The sequence below is a fragment of the Oncorhynchus gorbuscha genome, linkage group LG12, assembly GCF_021184085.1.
Source record: "Oncorhynchus gorbuscha isolate QuinsamMale2020 ecotype Even-year linkage group LG12, OgorEven_v1.0, whole genome shotgun sequence".
NCBI classification, from domain to species: Eukaryota; Metazoa; Chordata; class Actinopteri; order Salmoniformes; family Salmonidae; genus Oncorhynchus; species Oncorhynchus gorbuscha.
Genome location: NC_060184.1, coordinates 64,765,546 through 64,792,947, shown reverse-complemented (window position 1 = coordinate 64,792,947; position 27,402 = coordinate 64,765,546). Strand labels below are relative to the sequence as shown.

At 47.0% G+C, this 27,402-nt stretch overlaps 1 protein-coding gene across 1 annotated transcript in view; it reads right to left on the bottom strand.

The window, feature by feature from the left end:
• The window catches only part of ctnnd2a (catenin (cadherin-associated protein), delta 2a), a 439,609-nt gene that overhangs the window by 7,615 nt on the left and 404,592 nt on the right, over positions 1-27,402 (bottom strand). The window contains exons 22-23 of the mRNA XM_046292625.1: positions 5,646-5,772; positions 2,841-2,972 (exon numbers count right to left, since the gene is read on the bottom strand). Coding sequence (XP_046148581.1) covers positions 2,841-2,972; positions 5,646-5,772 — 259 coding nt within the window. The remainder of the gene's footprint in view (positions 1-2,840; positions 2,973-5,645; positions 5,773-27,402) is intronic.

Genomic DNA, 27,402 nt, shown 5'->3' with positions numbered 1-27,402 from the left:
AGAGAGAGAGGGAGAGGGAGAGAGAGAGAGAGATACAGAGAGAGAGGGAGAGAGAGAGAGAGAGAGGGAGAGAGAGATACAGAGAGAGAGGGAGGGAGAGGGAGAGAGAGAGAGATACAGAGAGAGAGAGGGAGAGGGAGAGAGAGAGAGATACAGAGAGAGAGGGAGAGCGAGAGACATACAGAGAGAGAGGGAGATAGAGAGATACAGAGAGAGGGAGAGAGAGAGAGAGAGAGAGAGAGAGAGAGAGAGAGAGAGAGAGAGGGGGGAGAGAGAGGGGGAGAGAGAGAGAGGGAGAGAGAGAGGGATAGAACATTTGTGAGTTTAATGTTTACTGTTCTTTTTTAAATTGTTTATTTCAATAGCTTTGGCAATGTAAACATGTGTTTCCCATGCCAATATAAGCCCTTTGAATTGAATTGAGAGAGAGAAGGAAAGAAAGACAGAAAAAGTAAGACAAAGAGTGAGATAAATAGATGGAGAAAATGTGTGAGAAAGAATACGTATATATTAAAGAGAGGATGTGTCCTTCAGCATGAGAACATGTCAGAACTTCTGATGAAAACATCAGCCTTCAGCCTGAGAATATGTCAGAACTTCTGATGAAAACATCAGCCTTCAGCCTGAGAACATGTCAGAACTTCTGATGAAAACATCAGCCTTCAGCCTGAGAACATGTCAGAACTTCTGATGAAAACATCAGCCTTCAGCCTGAGAACATGTCAGAACACGAGCCAGAACATCTTCAATGCGGCAGGGTAGCCTAGTGGTTAGAGTGTTGGACTAGTAAGCGAAAGGTTGCAAGTTCAAATCCCCGAGCTGACAAGGTACGAATCTGTCGTTCTGCCCCTGAACAGGCAGTTAACCCACTGTTCCTAGGCCGTCATTGAAAATAAGAATTTGTTTTTAACTGACTTGCCTAGTAAAATAAAGGTAAAATAAAAATAAATAAAAAATGCACCTTGGCATCAATTCTACAAGTGTCATGAACTCTATTGGAGGGATGCGACACCATTATTCCACGAGAAATACCATCATTTGGTGTTTTGTTGATGGTGGTGAAAAGGCACTGCTCCAGAATCTCCCAGAAGTGTTCAATTGGGTTGAGTTCTGGCGACTGAGATGGCCATGGCATATGGTTTACATCGTTTTCATGCTCATCAAACCATTCAGTGACCACTTGTGCCCTGTGGATGAAGGCACTGTCATCCTGGAAGAGACCACTCCCATCAGGATAGAAATGATCAGTCAGAATGGCTGTATTGGCGTTTACCTTGTCTAAGGGGTAGAGAGGACCTAAACCATGCCAGGAACATGACACCCCAGACTACAACAGAGCCACCAGAACCCTCATTTACTGCAGTTACCTGTATATTACAATAATAATAATAATAGATGGATTTTATATAGCACTTTCATTACAAAGACAATATCAAAGATGCTTTGAAAACAAAACTAAAACAAATGTAGGATTCTGGAAGTGGCAGGTCTTGACTGAGGCGATGGACAAGTGAGATAGCTAATTGTTGATGATTTGCATATTATACAGATGTACCTGGCGTAGGCTACAGTAGCTTGTTGAGTTTCAGAATAAACCATTTGATTCAAGAACTCAAACCTTTGTCCTGGACATTCTTTTATTTGTGATCTATTGAGGTTATTATATGAGAAAAACTCAGCAATAGATAGAGAGAGGGAGGGGGGAGAGAGAGAGGGGGAGAGAGAAGGGAGAGAGAGAGAGGGAGGAGGAGAGAGAGAGAGGGCGAGAGAGCGGAGAGAGAGAGTGAGGGGAGATAGAGGGGAGAGAGAGAGGGAAGAGAGAGGGAGGGGGAGAGAGAGAGGGAGGAGGAGAGAGAGAGGGGGAGAGAGAGCGGAAAGAGAGAGAGTGAGGGGAGAGAGGGGAGAAAGAGATAAAGCCCTTAAATTGAAATTGAATTGAATTGAGAGGGAGGGGAAGAGAGAGGGAGGGGGAGGGAGGGAGGGAGGGGAAGAGAGAGTGGGAGGGGGAAGAGAGAGGGAGGGGGAGGGAGGGAGGGGGAGAGAGAGAGGGAGGGGGAAGAGAGAGGGAGGGGGGAGGGAGGGAGGGGGAGAGAGAGAGGGGGGAGAGAGAGGGAGGGAGGAGGAGAGAGAGGGAGGGGAAGAGAGAGAGAGGGAGGGGAAGAGAGAGGGAGGGGGAGGGAGGGAGGAGGAGAGAGAGAGGGGGAGAGAGAGGGAGGGGGGAGAGAGAGGGAGGGGAAGAGAGAGGGAGGGGGAGGGAGGGAGGGGGAGGGAGGGGGAGGGAGGGGGAGAGATAGAGGGAGGGGGAGGGAGGGGGAGAGAGAGAGGGAGGGGGAGGGAGGGAGGGGAGAGAGAGGGAGGAGGAAGAGAGAGGGAGGGGGAAGAGAGAGGGAGGGGGGAGGGGGAGAGAGAGAGGGAGGGGGAGAGAGAGGGAGGAGGAGAAAGAGAGGGAGGAGGAGAGAGAGAGAGAGAGAGAGGGGAGAGAGGGGAGAGAGAGGGAGGGAAGAGAGAGAGAGGGCGAGAGAGCGGAGAGAGAGGAGAGAGAGAGAGAGGGAGGGGAAGAGAGAGGGAGGGGGAGAGAGAGAGGGAGGAAGAGAGAGAGAGGGGGAGAGAGCAGAAAGAGAGAGTGAGGGGAGAGAGGGGAGAAAGAGTGGAAGAGAGAGGGAGGGGGAGGGAAGGGGAGAGAGAGAGGGAGGGGGAAAAGAGAGGGAAAGGGGAGAGAGAGAGGGAGGGGGAGAGAGAGAGGGGGAAGTGAGAGAGGGGGTGAGAGTGGGGGGAGAATGGCGGAAAGAGATGCGTAGATAGAAAGTAATAATCTATTCTTTATATCTCCTCTCACACACCTGCCATGGCGTCTTTCCGGGATGTGTGCTCTCCTTTGTTGCTGTGGAAACCTGCGTTGGTTGCCGTGGAGTCGTTTTCGGGCTTGCGATCCTTCATACTCATCATCTCTCTGGGAGAGGCCGGGGCGCTTACTGTATTACACACACACCGGTCAGACACACACAATCACACACACACACACACATTACTCATCATTAGGTATGTTTAGTGTGACAGCCTGAAGGTCGTCTCCTGCAGGTCAGAGTAGCACACAGTAATTCCCTTGAAAACCCTTACTCACACGCACACCCGAACACACAGACACTCACTCACAGGGGGCATGTGATCTCATCTTACAGTCCCCTGAAAATGCTTACCCACACACTACAGTCTCTATGATACTGCTTACCTAACCACTCTTATCAAGTGAACACTTCATACATAATATCAACTGCTCACCTACACTGCATTAAACCATCCAGATCAGAGAAGGCTTTAAGTAGCATGTTCATCCCTAAAAGACTACACTATTCTATAAATATAAATAACCTAATAGAAACATACACAACGTACTGTTCCTTACTAGAACAATAGAGAGAGGAGGAGAGGAGGGGAGGGAAGAGGAGAGGTGGGGATGGATGAGGAGAAGAGGCGTGGGGAGAGGAGAGGGGGGTGGGGAGGGGATGGGAGAAGCAGGGAGGGGAGAGGAGGGGAGGAAAGAAGAGGGGAGGGGTGGGGAAAGGAGAGGATGGGAGTGGAGAGGAGGGAAGAAGAGTGGAGGGGTGGGGAGAGGAGAGGAGAGAGTAGGTGAGAGGAGGGGGAGATGTGAAGGGAGTATAGAGGTGGGGAGAGGAAGGGTGGGGAGAGGAGGGGTGGGGAGTGGAAGGGTGGGGGAGGATGGGTGGGGAGGGGAGAGGAGGGGAAAGGAGGGGAGATGGGAAGGGAGAGTAGGGGTGGGGAGGGGAGAGGAAGGGTGGGGAGAGGAGGGTTGAGGAGGGGAGAGGAGGCGTAAGGGGAAAGGAGGAGAGAGGTGGTGAGAGGAGAGGGGAGAGGAGGGGTGGGGAGAGGAGGGGTGGGAAGGGGAGGAGAGGGGAGAGGAGGGGTGGGAAGGGGAGGAGAGGGGAGGAGAGTGTGACAACCCTGTGACAGCAACTATGTTAAACGGATAATCACTACCGTAACACAACACCGTTAGATCCCGTAACCCCGGAGACCAAGCTCATCACTGTTAGATACGGTTACCCATGGAGATCAGGTCTGAGAGCTATCAGCATGGTACAGTGAGCGCCAAGGGGCTTTGAAAGGTCACACACGCTTGCACAGACACATGCACGCACATGCACACACTCACAGTTAGAACAGTCATGTGAGCAGGATCAGTCAGTTACTCTGAGATTGTCTGAGGAGAGAAACAGTTCAGCCATGAAACCCTTATCATTTACTACAGTCCCACGGAGACAGTGTGTGTGCATGGGCCCCTAGGTCAGGGTCTCTCTTGGCTAGTGTTAATCACAGAGAACAGACAAGGTCCTACGCTTGAATGATGATGACGCACACATCTCTCTCTCTCTCTCTCTCAATCTGCTTTGATTGGTCTCAGAGGCTAGAAAACATGGTTGTAGCAGATCCAGAACAGCATGTACTACTGGAGAGCAGGGGAACAGAAGAACGAGGGAACCATGCAACGCAGGAATAGAGCGTGATAAAGGAGAGAGCAGAGTTTCTATATCCCTGTAACGATTGTCGTTGGGAGAAGGAGAGGGGGACCAAAGTGCAGCGTGGTACGTATCCATAATACCTTTAATAAAGATGAATACACAAACAAAAACAACAAAACGATAAACAAACAGTTCTGACAGGTGCAACAAACACCAACCAGAAAATAATCACCCACAACTCAAAATGGGAAAACAGACTGCCTAAGTATGGCTCTCAATCAGAGACAACGATCGACAGCTGCCTCTGATTGGGAACCATACCAGGCCAAACACATAGAAAAAGAAAACCTAGACCTACAACATAGAATACCCACCCACATCACACCCTGACCAAACAAAAAGTAGAAACCTACAAAGCAATCTACGGTCAGGGCGTGACAATCCCTCTAAGCTCCTGATTCTCAATGTCAATATTCTTCCCCTCTCCTCCTCTTACAACTTACGTCATCATGTCTAACTTCACTCCTCGGGGAACTGTTATCACTACTATACCACACTCTCACTTGCAGTATGCTATTATAATACTGTTCTTAGTAGGTGCAGAGAAATGAAGTGGCAAGACATATTGATGTTTTTTTCATTGACCTTGAGATGGAACAGCTATTGAACACACAGGCACAGACGCGCACACACACACACACACACACACACACACACACACACACACACACACACACACACACACACACACACACACACACACACACACACACACACACACACACACACACACACACACACACACACACACACACACACACACACACACACACACACACACACACACACACACACACACACACACACACACACACACACACACACACACACCATTAAGCAGGGAAGCTAGTTGCTCTGAAGCAAAGGCCAGGGCCAGTTAAAGAGTCCACTAAGCCAGGGGGAGGAAAAGCACTTTTCTGCCTCATCACCAGGCTAAATCCACTGTGGAGGAAGCACAGCCACAGGCAGGCTAGCTGTATTTGATACCGTTCCATTTATTCCATTCCAGCAATTACAATGAGCCAGTCCTCCTACAGCTCATCCCACCAGCCTCCTCTGACACACACACACACACACACACGCACACACACACACACACACACTGACCTGAGCGGTTGTTGGGTGAGGTTCGTACAGGGGACACAGAGGGGGTGCGAGAGGAGGAGTAGGGTCTCTGTCTGTCTCTCTCTATCGTAGAGGCAGAACCAACAAAGTGATACTGAGAGTATCCATCCTGTAGGAGAGAGAGAGAGAGAGAGAGAGAGAGAGAGAGAGAGAGAGAGAGAGAGAGAGAGAGAGAGAGAGAGAGAGAGAGAGAGCGAGAGAGCGAGAGAGAGAGAGAGAGAGAGAGAGAGAGAGAGAGAGAGAGCGAGAGAGAGAGAGAGAGAGAGAGAGAGAGAGAGCGAGAGAGCGAGAGAGCGAGAGAGAGAGAGAGAGAGAGAGAGAGAGAGAGAGAGCGAGAGAGCGAGAGAGCGAGAGAGCGAGAGAGCGAGAGAGAGAGAGAGAGAGAACAATAGTGTGAGAGAGAAACTTGTTACAATCGCCCTGTAAAGTACACACATTGAAAAATCTATCCTACAGAACATACACCGACAGATACAGTGGGGAGAACAAGTATTTGGTACACTGCCGATTTTGCAAGTTTTCCTACTTATAAAGCATGTAGAGGTCTGTAATTTTTATCATAGGTACACTTCAACTGTGAGAGACGGAATCTAAAACAATAATCCAGAAAATCACATTGTATGATTTTTAATTAATTAATTTGCATTTTATTGCATGACATAAGTATTTGATACATCAGAAAAGCAGAACCTAATATTTGGTACAGAAACCTTTGTTTGTAATTACAGAGATCATACGTTTCCTGTAGTTCTTGACCAGGTTTGCACACACTGCAGCAGGGATTTTGGCCCACTCCTCCATACAGACCTTCTCCAGATCCTTCAGGTTTCGGGGCTGTCGCTGGGCAATACGGACTTTCAGCTCCCTCCAAAGATTTTCTATTGGACTCAGGTCTGGAGACTGGCTATGCCACTCCAGGACCTTGAGATGCTTCTTACGGAGCCACTCCTTAGTTTCCCTGGCTGTGTGTTTCGGGTCGTTATTATGCTGGAAGACCCAGCCACGACCCATCTTCAATGCTCTTACTGAGGGAAGGAGGTTGTTGGCCAAGATCTCACGATACATGGCCCCATCCATCCTCCCCTCAATACAGTGCAGTCGTCCTGTCCCCTTGGCAGAAAAGCATCTCCAAAGAGTGATGTTTCCACCTCCATGCTTCACGGTTGGGGTTGTGTTCTTGTGGTTGTACTCATCCTTCTACTTCCTTCAAACACGGCGAGTGGAGTTTAGACCAAAAAGCTCTATTTTTGTCTCATCAGACCATATGACCTTCTCCCATTCCTCCTCTGGATCATCCAGATGGTCATTAGCAAACTTCAGACAGGCCTGGACATGCGCTGGCTTGAGCAGGGGGACCTTGCGTGCGCTGCAGGATTTTAATCCATGATGGCGTAGTGTGTTACTAATGGTTTCCTTTGAGACTGTGGTCCCAGCTCTCTTCAGGTCATTGACCAGATCCTGCTGTGTAGTTCTGGGCTGATCCCTCACCTTCCTCATGATCATTGTTGCCCCACGAGGTGAGATCTTGCATGGAGCCCCAGACCGAGGGTGATTGATCGTCATCTTGACCTTCTTCCATTTTCTAATAATTGCACCAGCAGTTGTTGCCTTCTCACCAAGCTGCTTGCCAATTGTCCTGTAGCCCATCCCAGCCTTGTGCAGGTCTACAATTTTAACCCTGATGTCCTTACACAGCTCTCTGGTCTTGGCCATTGTGGAGAGGTTGGAGTCTGTTTGATTGAGTGTGTGGACAGGTGTCTTTTATACAGGTAACGAGTTCAAACAGGTGCCGTTAATACAGGTAATAAGTGGAGAACAGGAGGGCTTCTTGAAGAAAAACTAAGAGAGCCGGAATTCTTACTGGTTGGTAGATTATCAAATACTTATGTCATGCAATAAAATGCAAATTAATTACTTAAAAATCATACACTGTGATTTTTGTTGATTTTGTTTTAGATACCGTCTCTCACAGTTGAAGTGTACCTATGATAACAATTACAGACCTCTACATGCTCTGTAAGTAGGAAAACCTGCAAAATCGGCAGTGTATCAAATAATTGTTCTCCCCACTGTATATTAACCTCTTGAAGCTAGAGGGCACTATTTTATGTTCCCAAAGTAAACGGCCTATTTCTCAGGAACAGATACTAGAATATGCATATAATTGACAGATTAGGAAAGAAAACACTCTAAAGTTTCCAAAACTGTCAAAATATTGCAGGCTTCTATTTTGAAAACCCCATGTTCCATAGCCTGCCTTTGCTCCATTTAAAGGGATATCAACCAGATTCCTTTTCCTATCGCTTCCTCAAGGTGTCAACAGTCGTTAGACATAGTTTCAGGCTTTTATTTTGAAAAATGAGCGAGAACGATAACATCGCGTCATTGTATGGCTGGGTGCCAGCAGCGTTTTGTTTGGCGCAAAAGAGATTGGGCAGCCATTGCCGTTCCCTCTCTTACTGAAAAAACAGTTGCGGTTGATATATTATCAATTATATATTTTAAAAACAACCTGAGGATTGATTATAAAAAACGTTTGACATGTTTCTGTGGACATTACGGATACTATTTGTAATTTTCGTCTGCGTTGTCGTGACCGCTCTTTAATGTTGATTTCTGAACATAATGTGCCAAACAAACGGAGGTATTTTGGATATAAAAATAATCTTTATGGAACAAAAGGAACATTTATTGTGTAACTGGGAGTCTCGTGAGTGAAAACATCTGAAGATCATCAAAGGTAAACGATTAATTTGAATGCTTTTCTGATTTTTGTGACCAAGCTACTTTGATGCTAGGTGTTCATAATATTTTGTCGAGCGATCGATAAACTTACACAAATGCTTGGATTGCTTTCGCTGTAAAGCATATTTTCAAAATCTGACACGACAGGTGGATTAACAAATCAAATCAAATCAAATCAAATTGTATTTGTCACATACACATGGTTAGCAGATGTTAAATGCGAGTGTAGTGAAATGCTTGTGCTTCTAGTTCCGACAATGCAGTGATAACCAACAAGTAATCTAACTAACAATTCCAAAACTACTGTCTTATACACAGTGTAAGGGGATAAGGAACATGTACATAAGGATATATGAATGAGTGATGGTACAGAGCAGCATACAGTAGATGGTATCGAGTACAGTATATACATATGAGATGAGTGTGTAGGCAAAGTAAACAAAGTGGCATAGTTAAAGTGGCTAGTGATACATGTGTTACATAAGGATGCAGTCGATGATGTAGAGTACAGTATATACATATGCATATGAGATGAATAATGTAGGGTAAGTAACATTATATAAGGTAGCATTGTTTAAAGTGGCTAGTGATATATTTACATCATTTCCCATCAATTCCCATTATTAAAATGGCTGGAGTTGGGTCAGTGTCAATGACAGTGTGTTGGCAGCAGCCACTCAATGTTAGTGGTGGCTGTTTAACAGTCTGATGGCCTTGAGATAGAAGCTGTTTTTCAGTCTCTCGGTCCCAGCTTTGATGCACCTGTACTGACCTCGCCTTCTGGATGATAGCGGGGTGAACAGGCAGTGGTTAGGGTGGTTGATGTCCTTGATGATCTTTATGGCCTTCCTGTAACAACGGGTGGTGTAGGTGTCCTGGAGGGCAGGTAGTTTGCCCCCGGTGATGCGTTGTGCAGTCCTCACTACCCTCTGGAGAGCCTTACGGTTGAGGGCGGAGCAGTTGCCGTACCAGGCGGTGATACAGCCCGTCAGGATGCTCTCGATTGTGCATCTGTAGAAGTTTGTGAGTGCTTTTGGTGACAAGCCGAATTTCTTCACCCTCCTGAGGTTGAATAGGCGCTGCTGCGCCTTCTTCACGACGCTGTCAGTGTGAGTGGACCAATTCAGTTTGTCTGTGATGTGTATGCCGAGGAACTTAAAACTAGCTACCCTCTCCACTACTGTTCCATCGATGTGGATAGGGGGGTGTTCCCTCTGCTGTTTCCTGAAGTCCACAATCATCTCCTTAGTTTTGTTGACGTTGAGTGTGAGGTTATTTTCCTGACACCACACTCCGAGGGCCCTCACCTCCTCCCTGTAGGCCGTCTCGTCGTTGTTGGTAATCAAGCCTACCACTGTTGTGTCGTCCGCAAACTTGATGATTGAGTTGGAGGCGTGCGTGGCCACGCAGTCGTGGGTGAACAGGGAGTACAGGAGAGGGCTCAGAACGCACCCTTGTGGGGCCCCCGTGTTGAGGATCAGCAGGGAGGAGATGTTGTTGCCTACCCTCACCACCTGGGGGCGGCCCGTCAGGAAGTACAGTACCCAGTTGCACAGGGCGGGGTCGAGACCCAGGGTCTCGAGCTTGATGACGAGCTTGGAGGGTACTATGGTGTTGAATGCCGAGCTGTAGTCGATGAACAGCATTCTCACATAGGTATTCCTCTTGTCCAGGTGGGTTAGGGCAGTGTGCAGTGTGGTTGAGATTGCATCGTCTGTGGACCTATTTGGGCGGTAAGCAAATTGGAGTGGGTCTAGGGTGTCAGGTAGGGTGGAGGTGATATGGTCCTTGACTAGTCTCTCAAAGCACTTCATGATGACGGAAGTGAGTGCTACGGGGTGGTAGTCGTTTAGCTCAGTTACCTTAGCTTTCTTGGGAACAGGAACAATGGTGGCCCTCTTGAAGCATGTGGGAACAGCAGACTGGTATAGGGATTGATTGAATATGTCCGTAAACACACCGGCCAGCTGGTCTGCGCATGCTCTGAGGGCACGGCTGGGGATGCCGTCTGGGCCTGCATCCTTGCGAGGGTTAACACGTTTAAATGTCTTACTCACCTCGGCTGCAGTGAAGGAGAGACCGCATGTTTCCATTGCAGGCCGTGTCAGTGGCACTGTATTGTCCTCAAAGCGGGCAAAAAAGTTATTTAGTCTGCCTGGGAGCAAGACATCCTGGTCCGTGACTGGGCTGGATTTCATCTTGTAGTCCGTGATTGACTGTAGACCCTGCCACATGCCTCTTGTGTCTGAGCCATTGAATTGAGATTCCACTTTGTCTCTGTACTGACGCTTAGCTTGTTTAATAGCCTTGCGGAGGGAATAGCTGCACTGTTTGTATTCAGTCATGTTGCCAGACACCTTGCCCTGATTAAAAGAAGTGGTTCGCGCTTTCAGTTTCACGCGAATGCTGCCATCAATCCACGGTTTCTGGTTAGGGAATGTTTTTATCGTTGCTATGGGAATGACATCTTCGACGCACGTTCTAATGAACTCGCACACCGAATCAGCGTATTCGTCAATATTCCCATCTGACGCAATACGAAACATGTCCCAGTCCGCGTGATGGAAGCAGTCTTGGAGTGTAGAGTCAGCTTGGTCTGACCAGCGTTGGACAGACCTCAGCGTGGGAGCCTCTTGTTTTAATTTCTGCCTGTAGGCAGGGATCAGCAAAATGGAGTCGTGGTCAGCTTTTCCGAAAGGGGGGCGGGGCAGGGCCTTATATGCGTCGCGGAAGTTAGAGTAACAATGATCCAAGGTTTTACCACCCCTGGTTGCGCAATCGATATGCTGATCAAATTTAGGGAGTCTTGTTTTCAGATTGGCTTTGTTAAAATCCCCAGCTACAATGAATGCAGCCTCCGGATAAATGTTTTCCAGTTTGCAAAGAGTTAAATAAAGTTCGTTCAGAGCCATCGATGTGTCTGCTTGGGGGGGATATATACGGCTGTGATTATAATCGAAGAGAATTCTCTTGGAAGATAATGCGGTCTACATTTGATTGTGAGGAATTCTAAATCAGGCCAAACTGTGTTTTACTATGTTGCACTTGTGATTTCATGAATATAAATATTTTAGGTAGTATCATTTGAATGTGGCGCTGTGCAATTCAGCGGTTGTTGATGACAATTATCCCGCTAGTAGCGTCAAGAAGTTAAAATGTTTTCAAAATTAGTACAAAACAAATCCAAAATATAAATCCAAATATATCCAAATGAATCACACACCACAGTGATCTCTGTTAGGTCCTTCATCAGATGAATATGACACCAGTGATCCCTGTTAGTTGATTCACTAGATGACTATAACACCACAGTGACTATAACACCACAGTGATCCCCGTTAGGTCCTTCATCAGATGAATATGACACCAGTGATCCCTGTTAGTTGATTCACTAGATGACTATAACACCACAGTGACTATAACACCACAGTGATCCCCGTTAGGTCCTTCATCAGATGAATATGACACCAGTGATCCCTGTTAGTTGATTCACTAGATGACTATAACACCACAGTGACTATAGCACCACAGTGATCCTTGTTAGGTAATTCACCAGATGACTATAACACCACAGTGACTATAACACCACAGTGATCCCTGTTAGGTGATTCACCAGATGACTATAACACCATAGTGACTATCACACCACAGTGGTTCCTGTTAGGTCCTACACTAGATGACTATAACACCACAGTGATCTCTGTTAGGTGATTCACCAGATGACTATAACACCACAGTGATCCCTGTTAGGTGATTCACCAGATGACTATAACACCACATTACAGCAGCTGTTGTTTCAATATAAAGACTGTAGACGGAACAGACAGAAATCTTCAGTTGGGTTCACCCACCAATTAAGTCAACGTCTGCACTAACGATGCTTCTCTACCTTAACCATCCAAAACTCCACTCACATAATTGCTGCTGTATAATTGCTATGTTGATATGACAGAAAGCTACAACAGGTACCTACTGAGCTGGAACACAATTAAATAGGATAACTGAAAACAACACTTAACAAAGCATTAAACATTGGATTCAGCATTAGGATCCTCTATACAAGAGCCATAACCCTTATAGTTAATAATGATGATGATGATGTCATTATACCACTATTTCTCCCTCCTTTGGAAGCCTCACCTGCTAAAGCACGCAACCTGTCCTGCCGTGACACGCCTGTTTCCTGCAGAGCTCCGGAAGGATCAAAGGTAGGATCCTCTCTGATACAGTTCAAAGACGCCCAATTTCCCTCTCTCCTCATATCCCCTCACTCTCATTTCCCCCCTCCACACCCTCACTTATCTTACCCTCTCTCTCCTCTCCTCATATCCCCTCACTCTCATTTCTCCCCTGCACACCCTCACTTATCTTACCCTCTCTCCTCTCCTCATATCCCCTCACTCTCATTTCTCCCCTGCACACCCTCACTTATCTTACCCTCTCTCCTCTCCTCATATCCCCTCACTCTCATTTCTCCCCTGCACACCCTCACTTATCTTACCCTCTCTCCTCTCCTCATATCCCCTCACTCTCATTTCTCCCCTCCACACCCTCACTTATCTTACCCTCTCTCCTCTCCTCATATCCCCTCACTCTCATTTCTCCCCTGCACACCCTCACTTATCTTACCCTCTCTCCTCTCCTCATATCCCCTCACTCTCATTTCTCCCCTCCACACCCTCACTTATCTTACCCTCTCTCCTCTCCTCATATCTCCTCACTCTCATTTCTCCCCTCCACACCCTCACTTATCTTACCCTCTCTCCTCCCCCTATCTATGTTCACCCCCCCCCCTCAGCAAGGAGAGTGTTTGGTTGCCAGGCAACCATTGTGCCTCTTGCATCTAACCACATTGGACAGGTATTTCAAGGCTGCAAGGTAAGAGGCGAATAAAGCACTTAAAGCCTACGCACAAGGTGCGTGTGTGTATGTGTGTGTGATACGATTAGGCCGAATAAAGGTTACGAAAAAATGGTTCATCCCTCCAAGCTTCAGCCACGGCAACTTCTGTCGTTTTACCACACTCATTCCATGTCAGGCTTTTTAACCTTCAACCCTTCATGCTTTAATTTTCTCCCTACAGTCAAATCCCCTTTATGTTCTCACTGAGACAGCTGTATAATATACACCCTGATCTTAAAACTCAATTCCTAAAGCCCTATAAAGGCTAAAGACCCAGGCAGTGGCTATTTGAAAGGAAACTTTTCCCATTCAGTAGAATGTTAAGGATATTTTGAAATGAAAACTACGTCACACACTTGCTCACTAGCCAGCAAGAAGGCATACACACACACGCACATATTCTATCTCTCACACATGACTACGCCTCAGACAGCTCAACTCCCTCTCCTCCTTGTCTCTCTGCACTCCCCTCGCCTCCCCACCCCAATCACCATCCCCAGATATAGCATACATCCAACACATCTGTCATACCATCCCCCAACTGGCATTCTCTGCTATCAGACTGTAGTTAGAAACCATGCAGAGCCATGCACACAGGCCTCACACATGCTATAAATCCAACACACGCAGGACACATGCACACAGCAAGTGCGTGACCTTTCCGTGCCAAATGTTTAGGGCCTTCCTCTGACACTGCCTGGTATAGAGGACCTGTATGGCAGGGAGCTCAGCCCTAGTGATGTACTGGGCCGTACGCACTACCCTCTGTAGCGTCTTGCAGTCGGATGCCAAGCAGTTACAATACCAAGTGGTGATGCAGCCAGTCAAGATGCTCTCAATGGTGCCGCTGTAGAACGTTTTGAGGATCTGAGGGCCCATGAGAAATATTTTCAGCCTCCTGAGGGGGATAAGGCTTTGTCGTGCCTTCTTCACGACTGTTTTGGTGTGTGTGGAGCATAATAATTCTTTACTGATGCGGACACCGAGGAACTTGAAGCTCTCGACCCTCGCCACTACAGTCCCAAGGAGCCTGTATAATCGAGCCTCTACTTTAACTAATGCTCTCGGCTGTAAGGCCATTTCATTTGGTGACTTTGGGTCTTTTGAGCATCATGCTATACTGTTTACATGTCGGCCACCAGTGCTGGTCACAACCCTGTATAGGCCACCAAAGCACTGCCCCACTTTCATTACTGATCTATCTGAAAGATTATCTATTGTCCTTGAGAACTGTGATAAAATCATTGTGTTGGGTGATTATAATATTCTTGTTGACAAAGAGATTCCAAGGCCATTGAATTTATGAATATTTTGAGCTTGATGGACTTTATCCAACATGTTACTGGGCCCACCCATAACTGTGGCCATACTCTGGACCTGGTTATTACCAAGGGGCTTTCTACTGGGCCCACCCATAACTGTGGCCATACTCTGGACCTGGTTATTACCAAGGGGCTTTCTACTGGGCCCACCCATAACTGTGGCCATACTCTGGACCTGGTTATTACCAAGGGGCTTTCTACTGGGCCCACCCATAACTGTGGCCATACTCTGGACCTGGTTATTACCAAGGGGCTTTCTACTGGGCTCAACAATAACTGTGGCCATACTCTGGACCTGGTTATTACCAAGGGGCTTTCTACTGGGCCCACCCATAACTGAGGCCATACTCTGGACCTGGTTATTGCCAAGGGGCTTTCTACTGGGCCCACCCATAACTGTGGCCATACTCTGGACCTGGTTATTACCAAGGGGCTTTCTACTGGGCTCAACAATAACTGCGGCCATACTCTGGACCTGGTTATTACCAAGGGGCTTTCTACTGGGCCCACCCATAACTGTGGCCATACTCTGGACCTGGTTATTACCAAGGGGCTTTCGACTGGGCCCACCCATAACTGTGGCCATACTCTGGACCTGGTTATTACCAAGGGGCTTTCTACTGGGCCCACCCATAACTGTGGCCATACTCTGGACCTGGTTATTACCAAGGGGCTTTCTACTGGGCTCAACAATAACTGCGGCCATACTCTGGACCTGGTTATTACCAAGGGGCTTTCTACTGGGCCCACCCATAACTGTGGCCATACTCTGGACCTGGTTATTACCAAGGGGCTTTCTACTGGGCCCACCCATAACTGTGGCCATACTCTGGACCTGGTTATTACCAAGGGGCTTTCTACTGGGCCCACCCATAACTGTGGCCATACTCTGGACCTGGTTATTACCAAGGGGCTTTCTACTGGGCCCACCCATAACTGTGGCCATACTCTGGACCTGGTTATTACCAAGGGGCTTTCTAGTGACATATCATCCTTTGTTGATGTTGCTTTATCTGATCACCACTGTGAATTTATACTACCTTGTTGCCCATAGCACAGGGTAATACTGAATTAACAAACACTCTCTTACCTCTGAAGTTGCTACATTTTTTATTGAGTGTATGGACAATACTCCACCACCTATTCTACTTTCCTCTATTGATGATTTAGTTGATAAATGTAATAGCATTAAGGGCCACTATTGATGATTTAGTTGATAAATGTAATAGCATTAAGGGCCACTATTGATGATTTAGTTGATAAATGTAATAGCATTAAGGGCCACTATTGATGATATAGTTGATAAATGTAATAGCATTAAGGGCCACTATTGATACCACAGCTCCAGTAAAGATGAAAAAGGCCACATCCAAACAGAGAGCTCCTTGAATGAGAGAAAACTAGTCGATTAAAGAGAAATTGCAGAAAGGCAGAGCGTAAGTTCGGTGTCCTGTGTGAATCTAAGTGTGCGTTCTCTAATTCTCTCCTTCTCTCTCTCTCTCTCTCTCTCGGAGAACCTGAGCCCTAGGACCATGCCCCAGGACTACCTGACATGATGACTCCTTGCTGTCCCCAGTCCACCTGGCTGTGCTGCTGCTCCAGTTTCAACTGTTCTGCCTTATTATTATTCGACCATGCTGGTCATTTAAGAACATTTTAACATCTTGGCCATGTTCTGTTATAATCTCCACCCGGCACAGCCAGAAGAGGACTGGCCACCCCACATAGCCTGGTTCCTCTCTAGGTTTCTTCCTAGGTTTTGTCCTTCCTAGGGAGTTTTTCCTAGCCACCGTGCTTCTACACCTGCATTGCTTGCTGTTTGGGGTTTTAGGCTGAGTTTCTGTACCTCATCTTTACTAGATGCTGTTCTTCCACTAACCTCATTGCAACTCCCCTCCAAGTCTCCGACCACTACCTTGTATCCTTTTCCCTCTCGCTCTCATCCAACACCTCCCACACTGCCCCTACTTGGATGGTATCGCGCCGTCCCAACCTTCGCTCTCTCTCCCCCGCTACTCTCTCCTCTTCCATCCTATCATCTCTTCCCTCTGCTCAAACCTTCTCCAACCTATCTCCTGATTCTGCCTCCTCAACCCTCCTCTCCTCCCTTTCTGCATCCTTTGACTCTCTATGTCCCCTATCCTCCAGGCCGGCTCGGTCCTCCCCTCCCGCCCCGTGGCTCGACGACTCATTGCGAGCTCACAGAACAGGGCTCCGGGCAGCCGAGCGGAAATGGAGGAAAACTCGCCTCCCTGCGGACCTGGCATCCTTTCACTCCCTCCTCTCTACATTTTCCTCCTCTGTCTCTGCTGCTAAAGCCATTTTCTACCACTCTAAATTCCAAGCATCTGCCTCTAACCCTAGGAAGCTCTTTGCCACCTTCTCCTCCCTCCTGAATCCTCCCCCCCCTCCTCCCTCTCTGCAGATGACTTCGTCAACCATTTTGAAAAGAAGGTCGACGACATCCGATCCTCGTTTGCTAAGTCAAACGGCACCGCTGGTTCTGCTCACACTGCCCTACCCTGTGCTCTGACCTCTTTCTCCCCTCTCTCTCCAGATGAAATCTCGCGTCTTGTGACGGCCGGCCTCCCAACAACCTGCCCGGTTGACCCTATCCCCTCCTCTCTTCTCCAGACCATTTCCGGAGACCTTCTCCCTTACCTCACCTCGCTCATCAACTCATCCCTGACCGCTGGCTACGTCCCTTCCGTCTTCAAGAGAGCGAGAGTTGCACCCCTTCTGAAAAAACCTACACTCGATCCCTCCGATGTCAACAACTACAGACCAGTATCCCTTCTTTCTTTTCTCTCCAAAACTCTTGAACGTGCCGTCCTTGGCCAGCTCTCCCGCTATCTCTCTCTGAATGACCTTATTGATCCAAATCAGTCAGGTTTCAAGACTAGTCATTCAACTAAGACTGCTCTTCTCTGTATCACGGAGGCGCTCCGCACTGCTAAAGCTAACTCTCTCTCCTCTGCTCTCATCCTTCTAGACCTATCGGCTGCCTTCGATACTGTGAACCATCAGATCCTCCTCTCCACCCTCTCCGAGTTGGGCATCTCCGGCGCGGCCCACGCTTGGATTGCGTCCTACCTGACAGGTCGCTCCTACCAGGTGGCGTGGCGAGAATCTGTCTCCTCACCACGCGCTCTCACCACTGGTGTCCCCCAGGGCTCTGTTCTAGGCCCTCTCCTATTCTCGCTATACACCAAGTCACTTGGCTCTGTCATAACCTCACATGGTCTCTCCTATCATTGCTATGCAGACGACACACAATTAATCTTCTCCTTTCCCCCTTCTGATGACCAGGTGGCGAATCGCATCTCTGCATGTCTGGCAGACATATCAGTGTGGATGACGGATCACCACCTCAAGCTGAACCTCGGCAAGACGGAGCTGCTCTTCCTCCCGGGGAAGGACTGCCCGTTCCATGATCTCGCCATCACGGTTGACAACTCCATTGTGTCCTCCTCCCAGAGCGCTAAGAACCTTGGCGTGATCCTGGACAACACCCTGTCGTTCTCAACTAACATCAAGGCGGTGGCCTGTTCCTGTAGGTTCATGCTCTACAACATCCGCAGAGTACGACCCTGCCTCACACAGGAAGCGGAGCAGGTCCTAATCCAGGCACTTGTCATCTCCCGTCTGGATTACTGTAACTCGCTGTTGGCTGGGCTCCCTGCCTGTGCCATTAAACCCCTACAACTCATCCAGAACGCCGCAGCCCGTCTGGTGTTCAACCTTCCCAAGTTCTCTCACGTCACCCCGCTCCTCCGCTCTCTCCACTGGCTTCCAGTTGAATCTCGCATCCGCTACAAGACCATGGTGCTTGCCTACGGAGCTGTGAGGGGAACGGCACCTCAGTACCTCCAGGCTCTGATCAGGCCCTACACCCAAACAAGGGCACTGCGTTCATCCACCTCTGGCCTGCTCGCCTCCCTACCACTGAGGAAGTACAGTTCCCGCTCAGCCCAGTCAAAACTGTTCGCTGCTCTGGCCCCCCCAATGGTGGAACAAACACCCTCACGACGCCAGGACAGCGGAGTCAATCACCACCTTCCGGAGACACCTGAAACCCCACCTCTTTAAGGAATACCTAGGATAGGATAAGTAATCCTTCTCACCCCCCCCCCCCCCTTTAAGATTTAGATGCACTATTGTAAAGTGACTGTTCTACTGGATGTCATAAGGTGAATGCACCAATTTGTAAGTCGCTCTGGATAAGAGCGTCTGCTAAATGACTTAAATGTAAATGTAAATGTATATCAGCTGATGTACGAAGGGCTATATAAATAAATTTGGTTTGATTTGATTTGAAGTGGAGAAAGTAAAAGTTGTGGGTCCATTATGATATTCTGAGAGAGCAATTTGGCATATATAACAAGGCAATTAGAAATCCCAGATGGGCAAATTTTTCACATTTGATCACTATTAATTAGAATAATTGGGGAGTACTCTTCTCGACCATTGATGGACTGATAAATCCTTATCCCGCAAACCAACAGTGCATTCAGAAAGTATTCAGACCCCTTCCCTTTGTCCCATAAAAATGTACGTTACAGCCTTATTCTAAAATGGATTAAATAATTATTTTCGCTCATCAATCTACACAGAATACCCCATAATGACAAAGCGAAACAGTTTTTGTGATATTTTTGTACATTTCTAAAAATAAAAAAACTGAAATACCTTATTTACATAAGTATTTAGATACTTTGCTAAATTGAGCTCAGGTGCATCCTGTTTAATTTGATCATCCTTGAGATGTTTCTACAACTTGATTGGAGTCCAGCTGTGGTAACATCAATTGATTGGACATGATTTGGAAAGGCACACACCTGTCTATATAAGGTCCCACAGTTGACAGTGCATGTCAGAGCAAAAATGTGGTCGAATGAATTGTCCGTAGGGCTCCGAGACAGGATTGTGTTGAGGTACAAATGTGAGGATTAAAGTGTTGAATGTCCCCAAGAAAACAGTGGCCTCCTTCAATCTTAAACGGAAAAAGTTTGGAACCACCAAAACTCTTCCTAGAACTGGCCGCTAGGCCAAACTGAGGATTTGGGTGAGAAAGGCCTTGGTCAGAACCCGATGGTCACTCTGACAGAGCTCCAGAGTTCCTCTGTGGAGATGGGAGAAGATTCCAGAAAGACAACTACTCCACACTCCACTAATCAGGCCTTTATTGTAGAGTGGCAGACAGAAGCCATTCCTCAGTAAAAGGCACATGACTGCCCGCTTGGAGTTTGCCAAAAGTGACCTAAAAGACTCTCAGAAACAATATTCTCTGAATTCCAACTGTTACGTCTGAGGAAACCTGGCACCATCCCTATGGCGAAGCATGGTGGTGCCACCATCATGCGGTGGGGATGTTTTTCAGTGGGGGGGACTGGGAGACTAGTCAGGATCGAGGGAAAGATGACCAGAGCAAGGATTCTTGATGGAAACCTGCTCCAGAGCCCGCAGGACCTAAGACTGGGGTGAAGGTTCACCTTCCAACAGAACAATGACCCTCAGCACACAGTCAAGGCAATGCAGGAGTGGCTTCGGGAGAGGTCTCTGAATGTCCTTGAGTGGCCCAGCCAGAGCGCAGACTTGAACCTGATCGAACATCTCTGGAGAGAACTGAAAATAGCTGTGCAGCAACGCTCCCTATCCAACCTGACAGAGCTTGAGAGGAGCTACAGAGAAGAATGGGTGAAACTCCCCAAATACAAGCGTCGTACCCAAGAAGACTCAACGCTGTAATCGCTGTCAAAGGTGCGTCAACAAACTACTGATTAAAGGGTCTGAATACTTATGTAAATGTCATATTTCCATTGATTTTATTTTATAAATGTTCTGAAATGTCTACAAACCTGCTTTTGCTATGTCATTATGGGGTATTGTGTGTAGATTGATGAGAAAAAAATAAATTTCATAAATTTTAGACCAAGGCTGTAACTTAACAAAATGTGGAAAAAGTAAAGGGGTCTGAATACTTACCGATTGCACTGTATGTCAACTTTCCTCCACATCTAAATGTGATGAGTTTGCAGCATATTTCAGAGATAAGATTAGGCTAGGTGTCAGTTAAGAAAGACCTGATGAGAAGTTTGATAAGTGCCCTCGCCTTTCTGTCTGTAACGATGTACGCTGAGGGTCGGGAACAAGTTCTGGGAGTGAATACATTTAATAAAAAATTAAACAAACACGTAACACAAACAGCGCACCGACATGAAACAGGAACAATGACGACTGGGGAAGAAACCAAAGGGAGGGACATATAAAGGGCAGATAATCAAGGAGGTGATGGAGTCCAGGTGAGTGTCATTATGCGCCTAACGCTGGTGACAGGTGTGTTTAAGCAGCCTTGGTGGACATAATTTAAGTTCTAGACAGTTGAAGTTGTTTCTGACAGACTGTTGCCCCCCTCCCTCTAAAATAGTTTAGGACCTTTCTCTGCATAATATAGAGGAAGTGTTTCTCTCTCTGCATCCCTCTCTCTGCATCCCTCTCTCTGCATCCCTCTCTCTGCATCCCTCTCTGCTTCTCTCTCTGCCTCTCGCCCTACCTCTGCCTCCCTCTCTCTCTCTGCCTCTCTCTCTGCCTCCCTCTCTCTGCCTCCCTCTCTCTCTCTGCCTCACTCTCTTTGCCTCCCTCTCTATGCCTCTGCCTCCTTCTCTCTGCCTCTGCCTCCCTCTCTCTTCCTCTGCCTCACTCTCTCTCTGCCTCACTCTCTCTGCCTCCCTCTCTCTGCCTCTGCCTCCCTCTCTCTCTCTGCCTCCCTCTCTCTTCCTCTGCCTCCCTCTCTCTGCCTCTGCCTCCCTCTCTCTCTCTGCCTCCCTCTCTCTTCCTCTGCCTCACTCTCTCTTCCTCTGCCTCACTCTCTCTGCCTCCTTCTCTCTGCCTCCCTCTCTCTTCCTCTGCCTCCTTCTCTCTGCCTCTGCCTCCCTCTCTCTGCCTCTGCCTCCCTCTCTCTTCCTCTGCCTCCCTCTCTCTTCCTCTGCCTCCCTCTCTCTTCCTCTGCCTCCCTCTCTCTTCCTCTGCCTCCCTCTCTCTTCCTCTGCCTCCCTCTCTCTGCATCCCTCTCTGCTTCTATCTCTGCCTCTCGCCCTACCTCTGCCTCCCTCTCTCTCTCTGCCTCTCTCTCTGCCTCCCTCTCTCTGCCTCCCTCTCTCTGCCTCCCTCTCTCTCTCTGCCTCACTCTCTTTGCCTCCCTCTCTATGCCTCTGCCTCCTTCTCTCTGCCTCTGCCTCCCTCTCTCTTCCTCTGCCTCACTCTCTCTCTCTGCCTCACTCTCTCTGCCTCCCTCTCTCTGCCTCTGCCTCCCTCTCTCTCTCTGCCTCCCTCTCTCTTCCTCTGCCTCACTCTCTCTGCCTCCTTCTCTCTGCCTCCTTCTCTCTGCCTCTGCCTCCCTCTCTCTTCCTCTGCCTCCCTCTCTCTTCCTCTGCCTCCCTCTCTCTTCCTCTGCCTCCCTCTCTCTTCCTCTGCCTCCCTCTCTCTTCCTCTGCCTCCCTCTCTCTTCCTCTGCCTCCCTCTCTCTTCCTCTGCCTCCCTCTCTCTTCCTCTGCCTCCCTCTCTCTTCCTCTGCCTCCCTCTCTCTTCCTCTGCCTCTGTCTCTGTCTCTGCCCCTCTGCCCCTCTGCCTCTGCCACCGGCAGTTCTTAGTGTCAGCACCAGGACAGACAAAGAAGACTTGGCCGACTGTCTGTGTTGGATTGAACAACCCTGGAAGGTACTGAGAGAGAGACAGAGAGAGAGACAGAGAGAAAGAGGGGGAGAGAGATAACAGACATAGAGAAAGTAGTGGGGAGAGAAAGTTATTGTAAATAGAGGGAGAAAAAGGTAAAAGACAAGTCCAGGAGGGACAACGTTGTATCTTTGTGATCGGCAGAATCGCCTCTCTGTGACGTCAACACCTCCAGTCTGTTTATCCAGCCCCTCAAGGTACAGTGTCAGTCATAGCATCCATAGCTTTGTGTATGAGTTTGTGGTTACATTCTTACCCTTAGCTAACCGTACCAAGTGGCAAAGTCAAACTGTTAAATTCACACATTCTGCCATTCAATAATAGCAAATTTACAGATATAGAACCCTAGCGATCATAACATGTTGATAAACTTATACTTGGACACAACACAGAACTTATGTTTTATTGATGACTGGAGTCTTCACTGATCTCATCAGCATCTGTTCTATTTTCATATGTTTATTTGGCTTCCGATCCATGCTCATGTTCTCTAGCCCCAAGGCAAACCCTGTCTACATATTCTGTAGGAAGTGATTAACAGTTGTAAGTGGAGTCTCCAACACACACACACACACACACACACACACACACACACACACACACACACACACACACACACACACACACACACACACACACACACACACACACACACACACACACACACACACACACACACACACACACACACACACACACACACACACACACACACACACACACACACACACACAAGCTTATACACGCACGCACGCATGCACAAACAGGCAGGCACACACAGGCAGGCACTCACAGGCAGATACACACACATGCACTGTGTGAGGAGACAGTGTGTGTGAATGTTCTCATTACCCCAGACTTCAAAGCAAACAGCATTCTGATATGGCAGTTCAAACCACCTCATTATTGACCTAATCCTATATTCTCCTCTCTTCTAACACAAACATGTAACACACACACAACTAAGACCGTAAACCATTGCCACACATACTCATTTCAAGGTCTCCCCAACTCCTCTCTAAGTGCTGTAACTAGCCTAGTTTAAGGCTTTTCTGATCAATGTTTCATATAGATCCTAACGTGTACAGGAGACTTTAAAGACAGACTGTGTCATTCTTCTAGTACCAAGAACTCAAAATGCAAATGTCCTTTCAAAGACGTTCTAGTCAATCAATTTCTTCACTCTCATTTCTCGCTACTTTGTATGAGGTAAACTCCTATATTCATCTCAATTAGTAACCCTGGTTAGGGACAGGGAGACAAAAACAAAAGGTTTTTAGTCCGAATACACCATTCCCACACACTCTATCTATCGAGGGCTACTGTTGTCCATCCATCTGCCTGGGTGTGCTGTCTACTGTCCCTCTCCTCCTTTTCCCCCTTTCCTTCCACTCTCTTTCTCTCTCCTCTTTCATACGTGCACAGATTGAGTGGGGAGTCTAGGCAGCAGAGTGGACTATCCCCGGAAGACACTAAAGTTGCAAGAGCAGAACACTCTCTGGGGTGACTTTGGGACAAGACTTTTGTTGAATGTGTTAATGTTGAATCTGTCAGAGACTGTGTACAGATGTAGGATCTTAATTTGAGCCAGCTTGCTACAGCAGGAAAATAATCCTGCAGCAACAGGAAATGTCAATTATTAAGTGGATTATATTTAGTGGACATTTTTGTAGGGTTTGATACATTTTTTTGTAAAAAGTCTGAAATGTGAAAGTGGAAAATAAAAATTTAAGTAAACTGTTTAAACTTGAAATACACTGCACATTTTAGATGTATTGCTTTGCAGGAAAGTTCTTCTGCAACAAGGTGATCAAATTAAGATCCAACATACGTATGTGTCAGTGACATTGGTCATTCAGGTGTGACAGACAGGAGTAGACAGGACAGCCTAAGGCTGATACCATGACACACAAACAGGGCAGTGTATTACTCACGCTCGTGCACCCACACACACCAAACATTGATGAACTACTGTCCAACCATCCTGAAATCATGTAGGGAATTGAAAATATTTGAATTGAAAAAAAGTGAAGAATAGCTTGGATTCTAACCTCCTTCACTGCACTCCCATTCACTACAGCTGTGTTCACTGAAAAGATCAGAACATCTATAGAACCCAGCTGATCAAGTTGGGTCTGAGTGTTCCTTTTCCAGAGGGAGAGAGAGAGAGAGAGAGAGAGAGAGAGAGAGAGAGAGAGAGAGAGAGAGAGAGAGAGAGAGAGAGAGAGAGAGAGAGAGAGAGAGAGAGAGAGAGAGAGAGAGAGAGAAATGAGGGAGAAATGAGGGCTATTTAGAGAGAGAAGGGATATAACTTTAATAGACTAACAGTACACAATAGACCCTGGGCTTGGGGCTAAGCAAAGTCTTATTTAGGAAACATTCCCAGTAAATATTTCATAGAACTGTTTTGTTGTTCCTCTCATCTAAACCCCATTGTTCTTCTGTGTGAACATTCCACACACACACACACATTTTATTAAAAAAATACAACTGAAATATCAAATCAAATCTTTTATTTTGAGCGTGAAAGATCACATTGCGTAAGTGGATAGGTGGGGGCTCTCAGAGTGAGTTTTGCGCTACAGAGTAAAGCGGCCATTGTTTCTCCCGGTGTTATTGAAAAACCTACACAACCGGTTGACATATTATCGAATATATATTTTAAAAACAACCTGAGGATTGATTATAAAAAACGATTGACATGTTTCTGTGGACATTATGGATATTATTTGGAATATACATCTGCGTTGTCGTGACCGCTCTTTCCTGTGGATTTCTGAACATAATGCGACAAACAAATGGAGGTATTTTAGGTATAAAAATGATCTTTATGGAACAAAAGGAACATTTGTTGTGTAACTGGGAGTCTCGTGAGTGAAAACATCCGAAGATCATCAAAGGTAAACAATTAATTTGATTGCTTTCCTGATTTTCGTGACCTAGCTACTTAATGCTTAGTGTACATAATGTGTTGTTATGCTATCGATAAACGTACACAAACGCTTGGATTGCTTTCGCTGTAAAGCATAATTTCAAAATCTGAGATGACAGGTGGATTAACAAAAGGCTAAATTGTGTTTTGCAATATTGCACTTGTGATTTCATGAATATGAATATTTTATAGTAATATTATTTGACTGTGGCGCTATGCAATTCAGCGGTTGCTGACGAAAAAGATCCTGCTAACGGGATGGGTAGCGTTTTAACCAACAGTGCAGTTCAAGAAGAGTTAACAAAATATTAACCACATAGGCTAAAGTACTGGTACCGAGTCAATGTGCAGGGGTACAGAATAATCGAGGTAATTTGTACATGTAGGTAGGGGTGAAGTGACTGTGCATAGATAATAAACAGCGAGTAGCAGCAGTGTACAAAACACATGGGGGGGGGGGTGTGGTGTGGTGTCAATGTAAATAGACTGGTGGCAATGTGATTAATTGTTCAGAAGTCTTATGGCTTGGGGGTAGAAGCTGTTAAGGAGCCTTTTGGCCCTAGATTTGGCGCTCCGGTACCGCTTTCCGTGGAGTAGCAGAGAAAACAGTCTATGACTTGGGTGACTGGAATCTCTGACAATTTTGGGTGTTTTCCTCTGACACCACCTATTATATAGGTCCTGGATGGGAGGAAGCTTGGCCCCAGTGATGTACTGGGCCGTACGCACTACCCTCTGTAGCGCCTTATGGTCAGATGCAGAGCAGTTGCCATACCAGGCGGTGATGCAACCGGTCAGGATGCTTTCGATGGTGCAGCTGTAGAACATTGAGGATCTGGGGACCCATGCCAAATATTTTCAGTCTCCTAAGGGGGATATCACATTTACGTAAGTATTCAGACCCTTTACTCAGTACTTTGTCTTCTTGGGTATGATGCTATAAGCTTGGCACACCTGTATTCGGGGACTTTCTACCATTCATCACTGCAAATCCTCTCAAGCTCTGTCAGGTTAGATAGGGAGCATTGCTGCACAGCTATTTTCAGGTCTCTCCAGAGATGTTCGATCGGGTTCAAGTCCGGGCTCTGGCTGGGTCACTCAAGGACATTCAGAGACTTCTCCCAAAGCCACTTCTGCGTTGTCTTGGCTGTGTGCTTATGGTCGTTGTCCTTTTAGAAGGTGAACCTTCGCCCCAGTCTGGCCACTGTGCTCTTTGAAATCTTCAATGCTGCAGGAATGTTTTGGTACCCTTCCTGAGATCTGTGCCTTGACACAATCCTGCCTCGGAGCTCTACGGACAATTCCTCCGACCTCGTGGCTTGGTTTTTCCTCTGACATGCACTGTTAACTGTGGGATAATATATAGACAGGTGTGTGTCTTTCCAAATCATGTCCAATCAAATTAAATCAAATCAAATCAAATCTATTTATATAGCCCTTCTTAGATCATCTGATATCTCAAAGTGCTGTACAGCAACCCAGCCTAAAACCCCAAACAGCAAGCAATGCAGCTGTAGAAGCACGGTGGCTAGGAAAAACTCCCTAGAAAGGCCAAAACCTAGGAAGAAACCTAGAGAGGAACCAGGCCATGAGGGGTGGCCAGTCCTCTTCTGGCTGTGCCGGGTGGAGAATATAACAGAACATGGCCAAGATGTTCAAATGTTCATAAATGACCAGCATGGTCAAATGATAATATCAATCAATTTAATTTACCACAGGTGGACTCCAATGAAGTTGTAGAAATACCTCTAAGAATGATCACCTGAGCTCAATTTCGAGTCTCATAGCAAAAGGTCTGAATACTTACGTATGGGGTATTGTGTTAGAATGCTGAGGAAAACTATTTAATCCATTTTAGAATAAGGCTGTAATGTAACAAAATGTGGAAAAGGGGAAGGGGTCAGACTACTTTCAGAAGGCACCGTATACACTGAGGATACAAAACATTAGGAACACCAGCTCTTTCCATGACATAAACTGAAAACGTGAATTCAAGTGAAAAATGTGATCCCTTATTGTTGTCACCTGTTAAATCCATTTCAATCAATGTAGATTAAGGGGAGAAGACAGCTTAAAGCAGGATTTTTAAACTTGAGACAATTGAGAC